General features: G+C 32.2%; 2 protein-coding genes across 2 annotated transcripts; both read right to left on the minus strand.

Moving 5' to 3' along the window:
* Window positions 1-4,596: 4,596 nt before the first annotated feature.
* Window positions 4,597-6,022, minus strand: LOC11443223 (cysteine protease RD19A). The gene is made up of 3 exons (XM_003607102.4): window positions 5,569-6,022; window positions 5,193-5,463; window positions 4,597-5,096 (listed from the first exon to the last, which is right to left on the minus strand). Exons 1-3 carry the CDS (start codon window positions 6,013-6,015, stop codon window positions 4,831-4,833), a joined length of 984 nt encoding a protein of 327 aa, XP_003607150.2. The 5' UTR covers window positions 6,016-6,022; the 3' UTR covers window positions 4,597-4,830.
* Window positions 6,023-18,894: 12,872 nt separating this feature from the next.
* LOC120580015 (auxin-induced protein 15A) lies at window positions 18,895-19,609 on the minus strand. Its single transcript, XM_039832885.1, has one exon. The coding sequence runs from the start codon at window positions 19,354-19,356 to the stop codon at window positions 19,072-19,074; it is 285 nt and encodes a 94-aa protein (XP_039688819.1). The 5' UTR covers window positions 19,357-19,609; the 3' UTR covers window positions 18,895-19,071.
* Window positions 19,610-23,424: the final 3,815 nt, after the last annotated feature.

A 23,424-nucleotide genomic window follows, 5' to 3' on the forward strand; every position in this document is an offset into this window, starting at 1 on the left:
TTTTTGAGGGCATATAGTTTGGTGTATTTATAGGTAGAAGTGTAACAAACTGCATGTGTGTAGATAGTGTTAATCCGTAATTTAAAACTCGTTATCATCCAAATACTGTAACTATCATAGGGTTAAACTAAATAATAATATTTTTGAAAGATAATAACACTAACTAAAGGGGTGAATTTAAATTAGGATTAGGATGTTGTTACTCTTATCCTTTTTTTATCGTTTTTTTAATCAAGTATATCGTTTCTTTCTAATTATGACACTTGTTTAGAAAATCAAAAGTAGTAGATTTGTATCATTCAACAATATTTTAACTTTTAAAAATTCAAATTCATCACTTTTATCATTTTTCAATGCAATATTTACATTTTTTTTATCCTTTTAATCAATGTCTTAAGGGCACACTTTAGCATTTCCTTATTAATTATTAAAACTCTACAAAAATGATTAATTAATGTAGAATGAGTGTGTAGATAACCCTAACCCTAACCTAGTCGAGTCTTTGTAAAGTGGAGTGAATAGGTGCGGAAGGGAATGCGTCAAGATCGTGGAGGAAGAAATCTTTGACCGAGAAGAAAGTGGAATGTTGATGGTGTTGGATGAAATTGAAAGATGAAAAAGGGAAACAAAACAAGGAAGAGAAATAGTGGAGAAGAACCGGAGTACATAGATGTGGCTTGGGAAGCGCAAATTGTCTTCCGATGCCGCCAACTCCCGAGAAGGAATCCGTGGAAAACTCGATACTACATAGGCTTAAAAGAAATTTTGGTCCCCCTATTTTAACTCAATCGGAATTTTTATCCCCCTTTATTAACAAACCACCATTTTAAGCCCCTTGTTTTGTATTTCTATTTTTTTTAATCCCCCATCATATTTGGTGATGTGTTACTCTCATTAATGATGTTTCAGTGACGTGTCAGCGCATGTTGGCTAATTCAGTTTCCGTGTCGAATTATAAATTACAAAAACTAATATCATTAATTATTAAAATAAGAAAAAGAATTAAATCATTAAAGTAAGGGGATCAAATTAAGGGAACGTAAACCCTAATTTCATTCATCCTCATCCACATTACTTTCAAATCATCCTCTTCATTCTCTTTCTCTTTTGTGTTTTTTCGTTTTTGTTCTTCAAGCACATCAGAAGACATTCATTTTCGTTCATCCTCAATCTTTCTTTAAGCAGAAAACGAATTCAAAACAAACCCTAATTCATTTTAGAACCCCATTTGTTTTTGTTTTCGCATAAGCACATAAACTATTTCGTTTTCGTTCATTCACCTATCAAACATGTTCAATTCGAATTTCTCTTACTAAGGCTTCGTTTGGTTATTATAACACGAACGGAACGGAGCAGAATGGAATGGTATGGAGCGGAATGAATAGATGCTCCATTCCATTGTTAATCTATTATTAAAACTCGTTATTATCCAATACCGAGTTCGTAATTACGATAGGGTTAAACTAAATAATAATAATTTTGAAAGATAATAACAGTAAGTAAAGGGGTGAATGTAAATTAGGATTAGGATGTTGTTACTCTTATCTTTTTTCTGTTTTTTTTTTCTTTATAGTTTTTTTATTCAACTATATTGTTTCTTTCTATTTATTATAAAACTCGTTAAGAAAACTAAAAGTAGTAGGTTTTCATAGGATTCAACAATATTTTAAGTTTTCAAAAAGTTAAATTCATCACTTTTATCATTTTTCAATGCAATATTTCTATTTTTATCCTCTTAATAAATGTCTTAAGAGCACTCTTTAGCATTTCATTATTAATTATTAAAACTCTACAAAAATTATTATTTAATGCAGAATGAGTGTGTAGATAACCCTAACCTGGTCGAGTCTTTTGAAAGTGGAGTGATTAGTGGCGGAAGAGAATAATGCATCAAGAGAAGAATGGAGTGATAAGAAAGTAGAATGTTGATGGTGTTAGATGAAATTGAAAGATGAAAAGGGAAACAAAATGAGGAAGAGAAGAAGAGGAGAAGAATCGGAGTACGTAGACGTGGCTTAGGAAGCGCAAATTTTCTTCCAATGCCACCAACTCGTGAGAAGGAGTCCGTGAAAAGTTCAATATTACACATGCTTAAAAGCAATTTTGATCCACCTATTTTAACTCAATCGGAATTTTTATCCCCTTTTTTAAAACCACCATTTTAGTCCCTTGTTTTGTATTTCTTTGATTTTTTTAGTACCCCATCATATTTGGTGATGTGTCACTCTCATTAATGATGTTTCAGTGATGTGTCGGTGCATGGTGGCTAATTCAGTTTCCGTGTCAAATTATAGATTATAAAAACTAAATGATTATTATTAAAATAAGAAAAAGAATTAAATCATTAGAGGAAGAGATCAGAATGAGGGAATGTAAATCCTAATTTCATTCATCTTCGTCCACCTTCCTTTCGAATCATCCTCGTCGTTCTCTTTCTCTTTGGCATTTTTCGTTTTTGTTCTTCAAGCACATCAGACGCCATTCAATTTTGTTCATCCTCAATCTTTCTTTAAGTAGTAAACAAAGTCGAAACAACCCTAATTTGTTTTTGAATCCCCAATTGTTTTCGTTTTCGTATAAGCACATCAACTATTTCGTTTTCGTTTTCGTTTTCTCCTACTTAAGTCATGAATTCCAATTGCAGCAGCCATTGCATACAAGCTCGACAAAAATAAGAGTTGGTGAGAAGAATGTTGATTTTTGATTTGGGACTAAAATCACATTTAAGCATCTTGTATACTAGAGAAAGTTAGATCAAAATAAATAAATTTATTTAGTTCAAAATTTGATCAAATACTTATTGATATAATTTTTTTTCTTATATATAGAACCAAAGTAAGAATCATACAAATTTTGATCGTACCACACCGCATAAACATAAAGTTGTGACTTGTGATATTTTCTATGAGCATTCTTTCATATCTATGGTGTGATCGATCTTTATCCCTATAAATAAAACTAATTCAAAAAATTTATTTCAAAACAATTGTTTTCTCTGTGATGGTTTAAAAAAATGTTTTATGAAAAATTATAGGTTACTTTTAAGAAATTATGGATAAGTTACTCACAATCAATTAAACTAAACTTCTCCACTAACTTTGTTTTTAGAACTTTATCTTTGATATAGTTAGCGGAGTACATGTGACAGATTTTAGTTTGATTGTGGATTACATAATTACAATTTTCTAAAGATAACTTTGGTCTCAAATTTTTTTCTTCTTATATACCAAATTTATTTCACAATAATATGGATATGCAATTAAGAGAACATAAAAACGTGTTGGTGTTCGACTTTTGGGTAGTGCATAATAAATACTTTTTGGGCATAGTGTATTATTTTTGGGTCTTTATCAGGCATTATTAAAGGGATTGTCTATTTATTAAAATTCTTACTCCATCATGACATTTTTCCTCCTTAACATAGGTTGTATTTAATTGTTTTGATCGTCAAAATGCAAATTATTGTAGTCGAGGAATTTATTGTGGCCTGACTCATTTACTCATGTAATTAATTGTTATTGGACTAACGAACATCTTTTGAGCCACCGGCTTGGTTAGACCTTGTCAGTAGCCTAGATTAACCTATAAAGTGATTATAAATATAGTGTTACATTTGCAAAATCGTTTTAGGTATTGATGCTTAATCATATATAACTCATTTTTGCACTTTAGTTCACTATAAGATTTTGGATTTTTTGAAGTAGATTTAAACGCTTGCTTTGATTTATTTTGTATAGATTGATAGCATTTAAAACAATTAGTTGTAAGTTTGATTGAATTCGCTAGATTAATATTGGTTTTGTGACGCTTGTTTCATAATCATAGTTAATTGGATTTTGTAATGATTAATCTAATAGGGATTCTTATACAGTTAATTGATGTTTAATTGGTTAATTTTATAATCAAGCAAGATAATAGTTATGAAACAAATGTTATATGTCTACATGATAACTAGTAAATAGAGAAATTGCAGATAAGAGAATACCACAATTTTTAACAATCTCCTATGTCCCTAACTGAGTTAATACTACTGTTACTTGGAAATTGGTAGACATGTTGGTCCCAAAGTTTTGCCAAATAAACAACCTGAATTCGGTATCAAAGAAGGTCATTGAACAGTGAATTTGGTTTCTTGAAATACATAATTAGAAAATAGAATGATAAAATCTGATAAGTACAAACTGATCAATGAATTTTGGAAATTTAGAGTTAGAGGTATATATCTAAAATTTGAGTAGACAAAAGTTAGAGAGTAGAAAAGATACACAGTCATGGACTATAGATAGATAAACCATGCTTCAAAGGTAGGAAAACATATAGAATGAGGATGTGTTATTCAATGGATTATTCAAGGAATTGTAAATTTCTTATCTGCATTAAAATAATAATTCACACAAAATACTAAGGTTCTTCCCTTGCTGGGATTCATGTGTACTATTCGTGTTTTGAAATTTATCAGAACATCAAGTCTATTTTTTCTGATACTAATTGGTCTAACTGCAAGGAAGAATCAACATTCTAACATAGAAACAAAAAGTAAACATAGGAGCTGCTTGAAAAGTATAATTCATTGTTATTATTCATCAAACAAAAAAAGCATTCTCAAAATTTATCATTCTTATGATAATTACATTTCCAATCTCTGTAGGGTCTTTACAATTTGATAAGATGTCTCATGTTCAAAATGGATCTACTAACAGTAAACTATGTCGGTCTCCTACAATAGTGTGAGCTTTACAAGCGAGACGTTATGTGCTGGAAGACATCTTCGGTGCAAGAAATAGTGAGGCCAACCATTGGTTCAAGTATGAGATGGAAAACATACTACAGTCAGTGAGTTGTAGTTTGAGCAGCAGCCACAGTAGAAACCATTGAGTCCACTCCACAGATATTTCGTCCCCTACAAATCTTATAGTATCCATTTTCTCCCCACGTCTCGCCCCAGGAGCTTTTAACAATCCAATACGGCTTCTCCTTCGTATAAGCTCCAGAACCGTACCCCACCAGCAAAACTCCATGATCCAGCCTCCTTGTACAAGTGTATGGGCACGATACACCTCCCACGTATGTCTGCATGTATGCCGCATTTATGGCAACTGCATTTGTGAACATTTGAATTAGATAATTATAAGTAAAATAATAGTAATAATAATTATAATTCAAATTGTTCAGATTGTTAGGGTATTACTCACCAGCAAGAGGTCCATATTTGAGAAGATTGGCAGCAATTTGGTCGTCATCAACTAAAACAGAACTGAAATTTGCCGCCACCGATCGTGCAATGTTTGTCTTGTAATAAGTATAGTCTTCCACTCGCATGAGACCACCAGATTTTTTAATGTACTCATGATCACAATCAACATGTTGTTGATCACTAAGACTAACGAGTTCTCCAGTAGAGAGGAAGTTAGCACCTTCGAGTGCGCCAATTGTACTGAAACTCCAACTCGAACCACAGAAACCCTAATTCATAGTTACAAATCCAAAATCAAAATTTAAAAAATTTAATCAACTTATAACAACAATATTAATCATAATCATAATTACTTAATTAGAAAGAATATATACCTGATTCCTAACAGGGGTAACCGCTCCTTTTTCTCTCCAATCAAAATCACGAGGAAGGTTCTCGGACGAAAGAATAGGTGCAGCTTTTGCATGTCTCGGTAACCCTACTCCTTTTAATCCCAAGATGCTATTACGAAACTCCCTCGGAGTAAGATCGGAGAATCTTGTAACACCATGAGTTGCCGAAGGATCCATTATCACATGTCTCTTAGCACGGTGAAGGTTAGACTTGAAGACGTTGAACCTATAATCATGTTCATCTTTGGAGGAATAAACCTTACCAAACCTTTGCTTGAATTCATTAAATTGATGCTCAGCTCCTCCCTTATCGACCACCTGCTGGATTATTGGATCTTCTCGGTCGTTTGGCGTCGAGAATGCCAAGTCGACAGAAAAGAACAGGAAAAGGACAGAGAACAGCATGAGAGTCTTGTTACGATTCATCATGGCTTGATCGTAGTATGGTATGTTATGACTTATGATATGTTAAGTTGAGTGCTGAGTGAGTTTTATATAGGGAAAATGTTACATGAACACCCTTTATTTCTACACTCCATTGTACACCTCATGTATTAGGGATATTTTGGTAAGTTCATCTTACAACCACACTTTATCTTCTATTTATGTGGGGTCCAGGTTGCCACGTGTCAGAATTTTGTATGGGTGTAAAGGGTGTATTGCCACATGGGGTGGTACATGTATCATCACTCTTTATATAGTGGTTACGATTACAATAAAGGGATAATAATGAGTGATAACAAATAGATGCAGGACACGTGGAATTAGTTTTCTGTTATATTTGAATTTAGTTGACAGTTAGCGAAAACTGATAGCTAGGATTTTTCTAGGTTGTTGCTTCATGTCGGTGTCATGTGAATAAAAGCCCAAACAAGTAAAGAACTAAACTCAATAAACTCAATCTTCTTTTATGGTGGTGGCCAGAGTTTGAACACCTGGACCTTGCATATATTATGCATTATTTCTTTCAACTGAGTTAAGCTCACGAGAACAACTAAACTCAATCTTCTGCAAGTAATTAGCACGGAAAGGCTCGTTGGTTTAATTTTTTTTTTTAATGTAAAGAACTAGCAAAAAGACGGACACTCATGTGCTCGCTCTTTTTATTGCGTTAACGTTTGTATATTATATTTTTTTATGAAATTTTAATTTTGATTAAAAGTAAAAATATAAATATTTTTTGCTTTCAAATTATAACAAATCAAATTAATCATGATTATCTATTTCAATGAAACAGACAATTTAACAAAAAATAATCTAAATTCTTTCTTTTTAATAACTCTAACAACAATTTTATTATAGAAAAAGTTGTTGTTTAAGGGTATAATTGGGATAATGAAAAAATAAGTATAGATATACTCATCTAGTTTGTAACACTTTTTAAATGATAAAGGAAAAAATTTGACATTTGTGTTTATTACACTTTAATTTTAATATTTAAATTTATTCTTATCTATTTGTTACATGTGTTATTTGGATTGAAAATTGAGGGCATTTTTTAAAAGAAAAAGATGAAAGAGGTTGTTTTATTTATATATAGTATAGATAAGGGCAAATGACAACCCATTTCACTGAGAGTCTGTTTGGTTCAAGAGTTTTGGAGGGGAGTGGAAGAAATATTTTTAATTTAACGTGTTTGATTCAAATTTTAGAAGGGGAGAAGAGATGAACAAAATCCTTTCAAAACTCACTTTTTGCTTCCCTTAAACGATCTCTTTAATATTTTATGCATTGCTAAAATTATCCTTAGATTAATTTAAAATCTCAATATTATCCTTATAATAACTTTTATTATTATTATTATTATTATTATTATTATTATTATTATTAGGTTATATTATCCTTGTAACAACTTTTATTATTATTATTATTATTATTATCTTTTAAAAAAAAACTTATTATTATTATTATTAGGTTATATTATCCCTATTGTAACTAAAAAAAAAGGTTATATTATCCCTATAACAACTTTTATTATTATTAAGTTATGGGAAAAGTTAACCTGTGTCCTTAAGGCACAAGTTAAATTTTATTTTATTTTTTTAAAAAAGAAAAGATATCATTAATGAATCAAATCATGAAAATACACCTCACTGATTTGGGGAGGAACCTCTTCTAACCAAATCTCTTTGGGATTTAAATGAGCTAATTGGGCCATAGCATGGGCCGTTTTATTACACTTCCTAGAGATAGATTGGAATTGCCACGCGTCAAAGCTCCATTGCATGGCTTTGATTTCCTTTACAACACTTCCCATATAAGATCTGTCTTCCAGATTGATACTTTGAGCTAGGCGCATAACTTTCTCATTGTCACCTTCAAAGCAAACACGACGAAAACCACAGTCAACTGCAAAATGAACCGTTGTAAGTAGTGCGTGCGCCTCTGCTAAAGTAGCATCTTCAAAACCTTTAACCTTCCACGTTGCAGCTGCCATTGCTTGACTTGGTCTCGAATCATGGTTCCTAAACCCCACCATCCATGGTGTTGCAAATTGGCGTCACAATTCGCCTTGACCCATCCATTTTCCGGCGAAGTCCAAAGGCTATATTTCGACGAACGCTGGTGAACTGAAGCAGCAGTGAGAATGGTGTTACTAGATATATCGGTTGCAATTCTTGCCTATTGACAAAGTTAAACTAAATTATTTTTTGTGGCTGAAATCATCACATGTGCTGTTTAGTTATAATTATCATGATTGGTGGAAACACCCGCTTCCTTGTATGGGAGTCCAGGTGTAATCTGTTTCTTTTTTTGTTTGGTGCTCTTGTCTGTTAGCGCCTTTTTACTGTAAATACTGCTGGTTGTTTTCCCTTTGCATGTCTTGTGCAGGGTAATTCAACTTTGTTTATAATATATACCATTTTAGTTTGTTCAGAAAAAAAAATTGTTATAAATATAATATTGAGATTTAAATTAATCTAAGGATAATTTTGACAGTGAAATAAAATTTGCTCCGCTCCTCTTCCCTCCCCTTTTAAAAATTGAATCAAACACTTCAAATTAAATTATTTTTCTCCCTCCCCTCTAAAACTCTCGAACCAAACGGATTCTCAGAGGCCGTTTCCAAGACTTGAATATGAGACATTTGACAATAACTTTAACAGCTGGTTACCCTTAACCCTATAAAATATTATAAGAATCTTTGAAGAAAAATTAAAAAATAAAACTTTTGGGAAATTAACAATCAATGAAAAAATTTAGGGTTAAATATGTTTTTGGTCCCTATAAATATACCAACTTTTCATTTTAGTCCCTCAAAAATTTTCCTTCACCTTTCAGTCCCTCAAAAATTTTCCATCTTCACTTTTGGTCCCTCTCTTAAAGTAAACTCATATGTAGAATACATATTTTTGAATAAAATTGTGCAGAAAAATGCATAATATTATAAGAAACTCTCCCAAAAAAAATTAGAATTTTTTAATAAAACATGAATTTAATATGAATTTTTATATGTTTGACGGTTAAAAATTCATAATTAATTTATGTTTTGTTAAAAAAATTTAAATTTTTGGGGTAATATTTTTTACAATATTCTACACATTTCTGCACAATTTCATTAAAAAATACAAAAATTAACTTAAAAATAGGGACCAAAAGTAGTGATTGAAAATTTTATAAGGACTAAAAGTTGAAGGAAAATTTTAGAGGGACTAAAACGAAAAGTTGATATATTTATAGGACCAAAAACATATTTAACCCAAAAATTTAATGGGATTAACATGAAAAATTGGAATACCCTTTATCGTCATCTTCCCAGGATCTCACTTATCCCTTCCTTATCAGTTTCTCAAATCCATTGATTTTGTTGTCTGACTCCCTAACAGTGGATTTGAAAAAACTTTTCATTAAAAATAAGATTAACCAGTAATTCTTTGAAATGAAGGCTGATTCAAGGGAATAATTAACCTCAATACTAAGTCACTGTGAAGGGAAGGTACCTCATAAACACAAGTTTCTTATCTATTTTATGTAGTTTATTAGAATAATTTTGTTTTTCTTTCAAATTTATCATTCATTTTTGTCCTATAAATTTTTTTATCATTCATTATCTTTTATTTATAGATAATGAGGTTCTTTTGAAATAGAAACCCAATTCCAGGCTAAATGATTGTATGAAACGGTAAAATAATAGAGAGCATAGGATGAGATATCATGTGGTGTTTGTCTTAGATTGTACCCCACCCTTTCAAACAATGTCCAATACAAGAGGAACCTCATATTTGTTCATGCATTAATATTAATCTCTTTTATTAATATTTGTTCATGCACTAATATTAATTGGTACGTACTTCATAATTTTGCAAACATGTCTAAGACATGTTTCTTCATTTTGATAATGTTGATCTCCAGCTGGTAAGTTATTATCTGCTTCACATTCTTCTCATACACCAATATCTTCTTTTCACAAGACATACAAGAATGGGTTTTCGTTTACCTGGTATCCTCAAACCAAGCATCTTCAAAAGGAGTGGATGTGCCAAAGGGATACCTTGCAGTATATGTTGGAGAGGAAATGAAGCGGTTTGTGATATCAATTTCTTTGTTAAGCCAACCATCGTTTCAAGAATTGCTGAATCAAGCTGAGGAACAATTTGGATATGATCATCCAACGGGTAGTCTCACAATTCCTTGTAGAGAAGACGTTTTCTTAGATATTACTTCTCGTTTGAATCTGTGCTAACCCTTCAGAAGAAATTAAAGAACCGACATAGATAATTTGAGGCAATTTTGTACAGCAGAAACTTATATTATTTAGGAAAATTTTCAAATTAACTTGTATTACAAACTTATATGCAGAAATATAATATAAAGAGACACATTTATCTTTCATATGCTCATCTGGGTTATGCCTTTTAACTTTTTTCCCTATTCTATAATTCACGAAGAACGAATTTTACCTGTGAAAGAAGCAAACTGTTTTATTTCAAAATCATTAGTTGCACCTGATATTTAGTAAGAGAAATCAATTACTTTGATTAGTTCAGCTCATTTTGGAAGGGAAGAAAATAGATCAATAGACCAGTGGATTAGGATCCACATCATTCTCTGCCACAAAAAGGACAGTATCATAGCTGATTAGGCTCACAGGAGTTATGATGCATCATACATTTTGAATGAGAAAAAGGAAATTAACAATGTTTTTGTGTAGGATAAGAAAGGAAGAAACATAAAATAATTCATCTTTATAATTTATTTGTGCACATATTTCTTAACTCTCTTCTTCAATTTCTTGATGTTTTATGCTATTACTACATCTAGCCAAATCCTCCACTGTTGGTGAGTGGATATTGATCGATATTTTGTTAGTATTTGACTTGGTTCCTTTTAATATGATTAAGGGTGTGTTTGTTTCAAGTTTACTAAATTTATTCCTAGGAATAACATTCCTTGGAATATAAAGATGGGAATTTTATTCCAAGGAATTTAGGAAAAATATGTTTGGTTAGCTTTATATATTCCTAGGAACCATAAAAATAGGGATTATAATAGGTAAATTATTTATGAATTTATTCCCATCTCCATGGGAACTTTATTCCCACCCTTTTCCTTGGGAAATTTTTTTTTATACCCGCGAATAAAATTTAGTAAACTTGTAACAAACATAGACATATACATTCCTATCATTTTATTCCCGAGAATCAACAATTATAACTTGAAACAAACACACCCTAAGAATATTTTTTTTTCAGTTTTGTTAGTTAATTTCATACTTCACAGAATCGTCACCCTTAGGATGATGCTTTACAATTTTATTTTATTTTTAATCGGCAAATATTATTAAACGCCATCCCCCGCAAGACGCAAGGTATGGACGAAACAAGATACAAATTGTGCCGCATATAGATGGTACACCATAACCACCTAAAAACACCCCTGAAGATAAACCCACCAAAACACATCACCACCTAAAACAAACTCCAAAAAGGATGCTTTACAATTTATATGTAGAATGGAAGTTTAATGTATGAATCCTTTGAGAAAGAATGTCATTTGATTCTTTGGTCTAGGAATAGTTATAAAATACAACTACATATTTAGATTACCCTTCTTAACGCCTTCTCTTATTTAAGATCAGCTAAGTTATCAACAATTTTATATAAGGTTAAAGGTTTACATTAGGATTATTTTTATGTTTTCACCATCTATTTGTTTCCACTTAACAATTTAATATTTTGAAAGAGTTGATTCATGATGTAGTATGAGAACTTTTATGTTTAATTGCAGACTTGTCGAACAAGAGTTGCAGCAGAACAGCAGATGGTATAAACAGTATAAATAATGAAAACAAAGAGAATACGAAAAAAGGTGGCTGTTTATATATATAATTTTTCGCGCAAAAAATAAGATATATATAGAAATTCATTGAAATTTGACCAAAAAAAGTCAAATATCTATATTCATAACTATCTCAATTCAATGACTTTTCCTCTTAGAAAGAATGAAAAAAAATAAGTGTCTGCTATACAATTTAGTCTCAACTAACTAATATCTATGTCAGTCTTCTTTAGTAAGATTTATTTAACATTGAAGCCGAGAAGAGAGTTGTAAGAAAGCATCTTCACTGCATGGAATTGTGAGACCACCCATAGAATGATCATATCCAAATTCTTCTTCTGCTTGATGTAGTAATTCTTGAAATGAAGGTTGGTTCAATAATGAAATGGGAATCACAAATCGCTTCATTTTTTCTCCAACATAAACTGCGAGATAGCCTTTTGGGACTTCATCCACAGCCTTGGAAGAGGATGACCTTCTAATACCAGGTAAGTGAAAACCCATATTGTTAATTATTATGAGTTGCAACACACTAACAATGAATACAACAGCTTTTGTATGAAAGAAAGAAATATTTGAATTTGTATTTTGTGAGTGACTTGAATTGTATTGCTGCTTAAGAATGTCATAATGAGTATATATAGGAGGAGTCTTTGTGGAAACAATTCATTGTGTGGTGTGTAGTGATTTGTGAACTATTATTTGATGGGGTCTAGTGACAAACAAAGGCCAATGAGATGTCACTTGGTATTGTTTAATTATATCAAGGATTACTTCACACTTCAAAACTCATGCCAACTTAGATTCCCCTTTAGAAATAGACTTTACAACCAATTCTTAAAATTGTAGACCACCCTTTCAAGTGCAACCTCATAATTTTGTAAACATGCTTTAGACATGTTTTCTTCATTATGATAGTGTTGATTTCCAGCTGGTAAGTGATTATAACGCAATGGATAACAATAGATCAACATAAACCATTCTACATGTTGGGCTCTGCTCTACAATGTGGGACTTGCATTATCTACTATATGATGTTGGTCCTTGTGAACGTCCTCTGATGACAACACCATGTGATCTGATTCATATGCTCTTGTCTGGCCATAACTCAAATTTCATGGCCTTCCTTTACAAATCATTGTAGTTGCCGAAGGTTCGTTACTTATCCTTTCATCTATATATATTCATAGTTGCAAGCATTTAGGACCAACACAAAATCATTCACAACCTAAAGCATTTGAGAAACTTGAGTTTTCTTTTACACAGGTCTTTAATTTTATAACAATTTCTTCTTTCCACAAGACATATAAGAATGGGTTTTCGTTTACCTGTTATCATCAGAAGGGCATCAAACCAAGCATCTTCAAAGGGTGTGGATGTGCCAAGGGGATATCTTGCCGTATATGTTGGAGAGGAAATGAAGAGGTTTGTGATCCCAATGTCATACTTAAACCAACCATCATTTCAAGAATTGCTGAATCAAGCTGAGGAACAATTTGAATATGTTCATCCAATGGGTGGTCTCACTATTCCATGCAGAGAAGATGTTTTCTTAGATATCACTTCGCGCTTGTGTAGGTTCTAGACCTTCAAGAAGTATCTGACATAGATTATTTTAGGCAAATTTGTACAGAAGACCATTACTTGTTTTTCATTAGTCTACATTCCACCTTTTGTCAGTTAAAAAAACAGTAAAACAGCTGACTGAGGTTATTAGGGACAAAAAGATTTTGATTTGTTTAGGAAAATTTTCAGTTAATTGATTACAAAGTTATATGCAGAAATATAATACCAAGAGACACATTTATCTTCTATATGCTCTTCTGGGAATGCCTTTTAATATTATTTTTTTCTGCTCCATAATTCACGAAGAACAAATTTTACCTTAATATGAAAGAAGGAAATATGTTTTATTTCAAAACCAGCTGGTAATCTATACTGTTTTTGGTTCAGTAATAGTTTTGCTGGAATGTTAATTAACCATCATGTATTAGCAATCTCAATATCAGTGCCGAATTTTGATCAGTATCGACCTTGTTTTTGTGCCACAAAAAGGAATATATCTACTGGTTTAAGTTTAGTCTTAAATTTCAGGTGTGTGCATGATTTAACTTTCCAATTTACAAAAATTAGATCAAACTAGTACTTTACGAGAACTAAAAGGAGATAAAGAAGAACTAATAAGTTAGGATTAATACACTCAGGAATAAACTCGTACACATGATTAATCCAAAGGATATTTGTAAGTAATTATTTCATACTTCAATATTTATAGGGATTGATCACCCTTAGGATGATTTACAACTTGAATATTGAATGACAATTTAATCTATGCATCCTTTGAGATAGCATTCCATGTGATTCTCAAGTTATTAGTGATAGATTTGCAGTGAAACACTCATCTCAATATAGTAGTATATGTTTGACTTAAATGAAATTTGAACTGGTAATAAATATATACAATATAAAACCGTTTATTTGTTTTTAGTTAACAATTTATAAGGTTTTGAAAGAGTTGATTTATGATGTGGTATTATAACTTTTATGACGAAGTCTAGAGTTTTAACCATTGAAATCCTTTTTCTTATAAGAAAATAAGTTGATTTAAGAGCACAGGAATGTGTATTTTATAATCTTGTGAAAACCTTAATTGGCTAACCATAGTAAAAGTTGTCATTGAAATTAGTTTGTAATCAAACAATCAGCTCTACCTGTGCTACACTCTTCTTTCTAGCCTTAGAGATTTCTCAAAGAATTGAGGTCTTGGATTTAAATTTTCAATTATACAATCCAGATTCTTCTCATTGCAATTCGAATCACACTTATCAGACAAGTGTAGCAGGAGAACAGCAGATGTTATAAACAGTAATAAAATAAAGAAAACAAAGATAATATTCAAAAAGGTGTCTGTTTATGTATATAACTTTTTCGTGCAAAAATAAGATGTATACAGAAATTCATTGAAATTCGACCATGAAGTCAAATATATATGTTCATAACTATCTCCGTTGGATGACAGTTCTGCTTAAAAAGAATGAAAAATTAAAGAGTTTTCTGTACAATTTGTCACAACTAATATCTATGTCAGTCTTCTTTAACGAGATTTAGCATTGAAGCCAAGAAGTGAGTTGTAAGAAAGCATCTTCACTGCAAGGAATTGTGAGACCACCCATTGGATGATCATATCCAAACTCTTCTTCTGATTGGCTTAATAACTATTGAAATGAAGATTGATTCAATAATGAAATAGGAATCAGAAATCTCTTCATTTTGTCTCCAACATAAACTGCGAGATAGCCTTTTGGGATTCCATCCACAGTCTTGGAAGATGACCTTCTAATACCAGGTAACCGGAATCCCATATTGTTAGTTGTACACACAAACAATGCAATAACTTGTGTATAAAAGAGAGAAATATTTGAATTTGTATGTTGTGAGTTGCTTGTTTTGGTGATTTAGAATGTAATGATGAGTATATATAGATAGATAAAGGAGTCTCTGCCAACTAATGAATTGTGTGGTTGTGTTAGTTTTGGGCTATTATTTGATAAGAGATAAGGGCCAATGAGAGGTCACATGGTATTTTTTTCATGGTTTTTTAATTATATAAAGGGTTACTTCAGACTTAAAAACTCATGCCAACTCAGTTTCCCCTTTAGAAAGAGACTTTACAACCACTAAGCCAATTTTCACATTCTTGCAGCAGACAAGCTCAAAACACATATATCAGAAAATTGGTTTGTCAAATTGTTGTTTAACAACTAGGAATTGGTTTGTCAAATTATTAAATAATGAAATTTGAGATAAGGGAAGACCACAGTTGGTGACAATATACTATCTGGTGTTACTGTTACTTGGAAATTGGCAGACATGGTGGTCCGAGTGTTGTGCCAACAACTTGATTAATCAATAATCCAGAAAGAAAGAAAAAATCCACTGCTTTGAAGTAGTTATGTGAAATCAGTCACTTCCTCCCAGTAACATAAGTAGTGCAAGAAGTCCATCAGTTATGTAATCAAAGCATGAAAAGTTTAAAATGTTGTGTACACAGCTAATTAATAACTGAGTCTCATATAGACTTCATAACTCAAATTTGGAGTTTTTTATTGGTATGCTAAATTGCTTTGACCAGACAAATATATTGTTAATATTGTCAAGCCAACGTTCTGTTTTGTTATCCTATGGTCTTACTATGAAGCACTTAAGGTACTTAAGATTCAAGGCAATTAGTAAACAGATTGGATAAGTAACTTAAGGCTAATAGATGTAGAAATTTTGGTTTTTCAGAAGAACTTAAATTAGTTTTTTTCTTCTATTTTCCATGGTCACTGAGTTAGCTAGAATGACAAATTTTCAAATTTTACAGCAACTTTCATTGACCATCAGCCCAAGTAGCACTCCGAATCTGATAAATACAACTTCATCGATGAATTTCGAAAATTCCAAGGCGTATCTAAATATTCAGTAGACATAACTCAATAGAAAATTCAAAGATGCAAAACTCAATACTAAGTCATTGTTATTGGCTATATTATCTGTCAGGACCCAAAATTCACAATCGTGACCGGCGCACGAACTAGAACATCCTAGTTCGGCAAGCCTATTGACGACACTTGGCAACTATAATTTAAACAATTTTCAATATGACTTAAAATGATATCCACTGAAATTTCGACAGAGCATCCTCTGTATTTTGAATATTTTCCAAGACTTTAATCCTGTTTATGAACCTGTATTCTCATCCAGAGTTTCAAAAAGACATATTTACATATTTGTACATCTCAAATAAAACATTCCTAGACTCCAAATAGCTGCAGATACTCTGATTCAACATATACATAAACAAAAGAGACATCCATCAAAGAAGCCTACCAAAAAGAGTGACACGGCTGAACTTTGAGTCTACTAGCAGCTTCCTACTTAGCTGCTTGAAAATCTGAAAAAAATAGAAAATAAAAGAGTAAGTCACAAGGACTTAGTGAGAGACAACAACCACCACCAACTAGAAGGGAAACACACAAGGGCACGATTATTTATTTTTCTCAAATCTAATTTTTAACTTACAAGGCTAGTAACGGTATAAAAATATAATAAATTCACAATCAAGTGTACCATGAAAATTCATAAAACTTTGTAATTTTATCAAACCAAATAAGACTATATCAAAATTTCAATGTCGTCAAGAGGTGAAACCAAATCCACAACTTTAAAGAAAATATATAAATCTATAGAAAATATATAAATCGATTATAATGAAAAGGAATCGAGATAATCAAATCCAAATAGAATATAAAAGTCGGACTTAATGAAATGGAATCAAAATAATCACTTCAAAGCAAATATAAAACCATTTTCAATTTCATAATACCAAAATAATCAACTTTAAATAAAGTATAGAAATCCAACTTCAGTGAAAATAATCAAATGGGTGAATCGAGAACTAGCTCCATCTCGTTGATAGCCCTCTCCTCCTAATGGTGGCCTTTCCATGGGGCGGCTCCATCTAACGGATAGCTCTTTTCTCTCGACTCAAAACAAAGTGTAAAACATTTTCAATTAGAGAGTTTACCTCTCATTGATAGCCCCCTCCTCCTAATGGCGGCCTTTCCATAGGGGCGGCTCCATCTAATGGGGTAACTCTACCTAATTGAAATCACATACTAGGTGCACCTAGGTCGACACCATTATAACCGTAATTTTCAAAACATCATTCTTAAACCACAATGCTAAAACCATATATCACAACATAACGAAACTTGTTTCAAAATACGTATCATCAAAACTCAATCGAAGATCTATTACTTAAAATCATAAGTTAATTCAAATCCAAATCGTATACAAATATAATCAAACCTTTGAAAAACGCATATTTCAACACCACGTTTCACAACATATCAAAACAAATACGAAAATACATAAAATCCAATCCTCCGTTTCAATTTCTTTACTTTATAAATCACAAGTAAAATCCAAATCCAAATGAAGCGCATATTAACATTGAATATTCTCAAGAACATGTATCTCAAAACCGTATTTCTCCATATCTCAAAACCCATGTCATAGTATATGCAACCAAACATCTATTTTCAAATCATTTGCTCAATAAGTCATAGATAAATCCAAATAGAGACCATAATAATATCGATGACTTTAAACATAAGTATCAATGAGAAGAAAAATGTTCAAAGGGCGTGTTCCCCATTTTTTATAAACACTTTAACATAGAAAATTATCAAAATATCAATAATATTAATAGTGAAAATATGTGATAATGATCGTTATCAACTCACAACTATGAAGAAACAAATCCATTCCTAGCAATGTTGTCTGAAATGACCACCGAAAGCAGTTTCCACCGAATCTGAACATCAAACAATACTTTCAGCTCTTGTGAAAACTTATTTAAGATCACCTAACGAATAGATAAAAGGATTAGACAAAACCCCCAATTTGTTAGGCATAGGGTTTGAAATTGACTCATGAAAATCTAAGATTTTACTATCTATACTAGTTACACTACTCATCCAAGTTAGATATTATCACTAAATTTCATTAATCTTACCTCAAAAAGTCTCAATGAGCAACTTCTAAGATGAGCATTCTTCTCATTTCTTAAAGCATTAACCCAATTTCCCAAAATTATACCCAAAAGCACTTGTGGATTATAGAAAAGCTTTGATTTGGAATGAATACTTTTTCTCTACAAATCATCATTGAGTTATGTTTTTTGTTCGATGATTGAAAGGAGAAGAGAGGAAAAAATTGAATGAAGGTTCTGGAAGATGGAATAGTGGGAAATAAAAGTCACGTGAGGTTCTTTTATAACACTCTTTTTTTATTTTTTATTTATTTTTTTGGTTTAAAATGAAACGGTGCGTTTCATTATCTTTCGCATCAGTCGTCGGAAAATGCTCTTGCTCTTCCCTTGCTGGCAATCGTGTGTTTCATTAGTACTTTGAAATTTATCAGAACACAAACTTTGTTTTTCTTATAGCAAGCATATTCTGTAAATAAAGAACACATGGGAGCTTCTTGAGTAGTTAAATTCATTGTAATCAAACAAAACACACATAATTGTCATATAGTAATTTGTTTTCTCATTTCATTGGAAAAGGGATCTTTACAATTCGATATGGTTCCTAATTTAAAAAATGTCTCAACTAATCTATATGTCAGTTTCCTACAATCTTACATTCATGTAATATTTCATAGCTCATTCAAGCGAGAAGTTATATGTTGAAAGGCATCTTCAGTGCAAGGAATTGTGAGGCCACCCATTGGATGATCATATCCAAACTCTTCTTCGGCTTGACTCAGCAAATCTTGAAACAATGTTTGGTTCAAGTATGATACGGGGATCACAATTCTCTTTTGTTTATCTCCAACGTACACTGCAAGATAGCCCTTTGGCACGTCCACAACTTTTGTAACTGATCGGCTTGAAGTAAACGATGATGACCTTCTAATGATACCAGGTAAACGAAAACCCATTGCTGAGTGTGTTAAAACTTGAGAAGAATTTTTAAAAAAAGAACAAAAAAACTTTTAAGCAATAACCAAGTTTTTGAAATTTGAATGCTTTAGGATGTGAATGATTAGTTGGTATTGCAACCATGAATATATATAGATAAAAGAATATTGCAAAACTATTGGCTACTTGAATGATTGGTGAAGGAGAGTTAGACTATACCACTATGGTATAGTATTAATTAGGGTTAGGTCATAGTTTCTACAGGGAGACAAGGGCATGTACAATATCACATGGGATTGTCTACAGGTTTTATCCAAAGATCAAATGTCATAATAGATAGTACAAGTCCCACCTTCTATAAATAAAATAAAACAAACATATTACCCTACCTGAAGTATCGATCCAAGAGTTCTGGTATGTTTAAACAACTCTTGATACTTATTTAGGGAGGCAGGGCCCGCGAAGTTCTGGTGTGCGAATTTCATGGGGTTTGTCTTGCAAAAATATAAAATGTGGTTCATAATGGCTCATGATTTTGCATTCAATAGCCGGTCCTGCTTGAGGTTTTGAACTTGTACATGTATCAGATAATTAATATCAACATTGTTTGTTGGCTATTGGCAAGATATGTTATAAGCAATGAACAAGGCATGAACCGCTTTTCTCAGCTACTCAATGTATTAGAGTAAGCATTTAACGTGTAGTATTAGAGTAACTAATTCTTATAGTTATAACGGATTTCATCAAATAAAATAAAATGATAAATAAAGAGGTCAATGACTTTGCACTGTCAGTGTATTAAATTTTACACTGTAATTCAATTATAGCTCACAATGTAAAGCCTAATGTGTAAAACTCTTACATGGTTTTTTACATCCCTTCTGTATCAAAGAGAAGCAAATCATTACTGGAGAAAATGAAAGTGTTTTCAAGATCATGTCTCAACAACACTGGCCAATGAAATAAGATAAAGATACACATACTCCATTTCCAGATTATTGAACTACATAATACATTGTCCATAGCACATAAATGTGTTTAAGAAACATTAATATGAAGAAAATTAAAGTGAACAAAAACACACCAAGATCCTTGGTGTACATGTGTTCCATGGCTTTGAAGTGATGAAAACTTCAACTGAGAATTAAAGTGTGTAGGGTCCTTACCAACTGCCAAGGCATGTGATTACTTATAGGAAATTTCTACCTTACAACAATGTCTCATCAGTTTGCAATTAAATTATATGTCGTGTGGTAGTATTTGTGCAGTTGGAAAAAGTGGGGTATTGATGAAGACAATACTACAATCAAAAGGACTTTCCGTGCTATTCACAAAGTACTAATCCTGCAAGCTGTTATGACAAATACAGCCATTGATTTTAACTTCAGAAGACATAATAACATGCAACCATTGGATTTAAGCTTCCAGCAGACCAACGACTAATAGTAATGTGCCGATAATGTATCAAGAATTTAAGAAATTCCCTTTAGCTGTCATACTGTCATTTTAGCAGTGCATTATTTATTAGGACTAACCAATATAAAGTTCAATGAGATGTTGGTATGTCAAGATTGAGTAAGAGTATTGCATTGGATGAAAAAAGGTTGTTGTACATCGTATAAGCAATGTGTCCTATATACCCGATGTCTTGAGATTTTGGGGGAAGATGTGGTGTCGAAGCCACTTATGTGATTGCTTAGCCCAATGTCATAAAACCAAAAAATCATCTCATAACAGAATAGTGGTATCATAGCCGATTGTTTGACTAAAGGTGACTATCTCCTTGTATGATACAAGTTGTATCGAAAGTGTTCCTGATAATGGTAGTTAGTATTCATATTGTATGCCAACTGCAGTAAAAGTTAATGTGAGCAAAGTGATTATTCTAGCTGTAAATATGTGGGTGACTCATCTATAAAGAGGGCCATTATTCTAAAACATCTTGTGGCTCTGAAAATCTATAAGACAACACCATGTGGTGGTTTGTGAGCTGTTGTCTCTCACTACAGCCCATCATAATCTATAAGTACTGATGTCATTCAGTAAAATAGTTTACCTTGTTACTGAATTGTTATTATGTCGTTTTTAGATTACTAAGTTGTTTTTTTCTTATAGTAAGCAACATTTCTCATATTGTCAAACTCATTTCTTAAGTGCAATAAACCAAAAACATAGAAGAGCTGCTTGAATAGTCGAATTCATTGTCGTTAAACAAAATTGATATACAATTTATCAATCTAATGGTCATTTTTTTGCATCTTTACAATTTGATAAGATGCCTAGTTTACAAAAAAATAAATATCCCTACTAAACTATGTCAGTCTAATTTGGTGTTAGGTTCATAGTCCATTCAAGCAAGAAGTTATATGTTGGAAGACATCTTCGCCACAAGGAATGGTGAGGCCACCCATTGGATGATCATATCCATGCTCTTCCTCAACTTGTATCAGCAAGTCTTGAAACAATGGTTGGTTCAGGTATGATATGGGGATCACAAATCGCTTTTGTTTCTCTCCAACATACACTGCAAGATATCCCTTTGGCACGTCCACAACTTTTGAAACTGCTCGGTTTCCAACAAATGATGCCCTTTTGATAATACTAGGGAAACGAAAACCCATTGCTGTATGCGTTCAAACTTGAGAAAAATTGGTTTTAAAAAAGACTTGTAAGCAAGAAGCAAGTTTTTGGAAATTGGAATGGTTTAGGATGTGAATGATTTGTGTTGGTCCTAAATGCTTGTAACCATGAATATATATAGATAAAAGAATATTGAAAAACTGTTGGCTACTTGAATGATTTGTGAAGGAGAAAGAATCTACAAAGGAGACAAGAGCATATACAAGATCACATGGAATTGTCTTAGATAATACACCAGCATATCACCCCACCAAAAAACAGGCCTATCAATGCAAGAGAAAGTTTAATTGACCATGTTACTTATTTAGCAATGCAGGGACCGCAAAGTTCTGTTATGGTATGCAAATTTAATGGAATTTGTCCTGAAAAACTATATAAAATGTGGTTTATAGTGGTTTGTGATCTTGTGTTCTATATTGGTTCTCTTCTTTCCTAACATAGTTTCTGAGATATCAATCAAGTCACACTCAAAGCTTTACAAGTTGCACATAAATGTAATATTTATTTGGTGTATTTAATTAGTTGCAATGTCAATTACAAGAAACATACGAGATGTCTAAAGCATGTCTACCATTGGATTAGCTATAGCAACAAATTCCAGGTTTCTTTCACCATTGCATTGTCTTTAATTTCATGGTTGTTGAGTTTTCTCATCACAAAGTGGGGTATGTGCATGTTCTTCCATTTATCTTCATCTAATGCTTGAAAATGACTTCCATGATACAATGCCATGTGATCCCTGGTCCCTCAGTAGGCCCTATCACAGCTCATCACAACACTTTCATTGGCTAAGTGGTTTGTACAGGCCCTTAGCAACTATATATATACATTATTCTTTTAGTTCTCAATCACCACAAGTCTTTTGCATCATAAATCATCAGAATTCAAATATTTCTTTCTCATCCAATCCTCTAACATAATCAGTATTTTTTTTTTGGTGCTACCATAAAAAAACAATGGGTTTCCGTATAGCCAGTATTATCAAAAGGGCATCATTTTCCAAAACTCAAGGATCTAGCAAGGGATTTGAAGTCCCAAAAGGCTATCTCGCAGTCTATGTTGGAGATAGAATGAGACGGTTCGTGATTCCAGTATCATACTTGAACCAACCATCGTTTCAAGAATTACTAAATCAAACAGAAGAAGAATTTGGTTATGATCATCCAATGGGTGGTCTCACAATTCCTTGCAGCGAAGATGCTTTCTTAGAACTCACTTCTCACTTGAATTGAGCTGAAGGTCATGCAAATGGAGATTTAGATAGAATAGTTGAGGCTAATTTGTACAGAGCGCAATTTTTTCTATTATGAATATTTTTTTCATTTTGTTTTTTCCATGTATTAATCATTCCTGCGGAAATAGGGAATGTTTCCTGAATGAGAATGTTAATGACACAATATTTTGTTGAAACACATAGCTTCCCAAATCTCAATGAATTCTAATATATA

The sequence above is a fragment of the Medicago truncatula genome, chromosome 4, assembly GCF_003473485.1.
Source record: "Medicago truncatula cultivar Jemalong A17 chromosome 4, MtrunA17r5.0-ANR, whole genome shotgun sequence".
Lineage (NCBI taxonomy): Eukaryota > Viridiplantae > Streptophyta > Magnoliopsida > Fabales > Fabaceae > Medicago > Medicago truncatula.

Coding starts and splice junctions, on each gene's coding strand:
- LOC120580015 (XM_039832885.1), bottom strand. CDS start 19,356: ATGGGTTTTCGTTTACCTGGTATCATTAGAAGGTCATCATCGTTTACT.
- LOC11443223 (XM_003607102.4), bottom strand. CDS start 6,015: ATGATGAATCGTAACAAGACTCTCATGCTGTTCTCTGTCCTTTTCCTG. Junction 5,464..5,568: donor TTACCCCTGTTAGGAATCAG/GTATATATTCTT, acceptor ACTATGAATTAG/GGTTTCTGTGGTTCGAGTTG. Junction 5,097..5,192: donor CAAATATGGACCTCTTGCTG/GTGAGTAATACC, acceptor TCACAAATGCAG/TTGCCATAAATGCGGCATAC.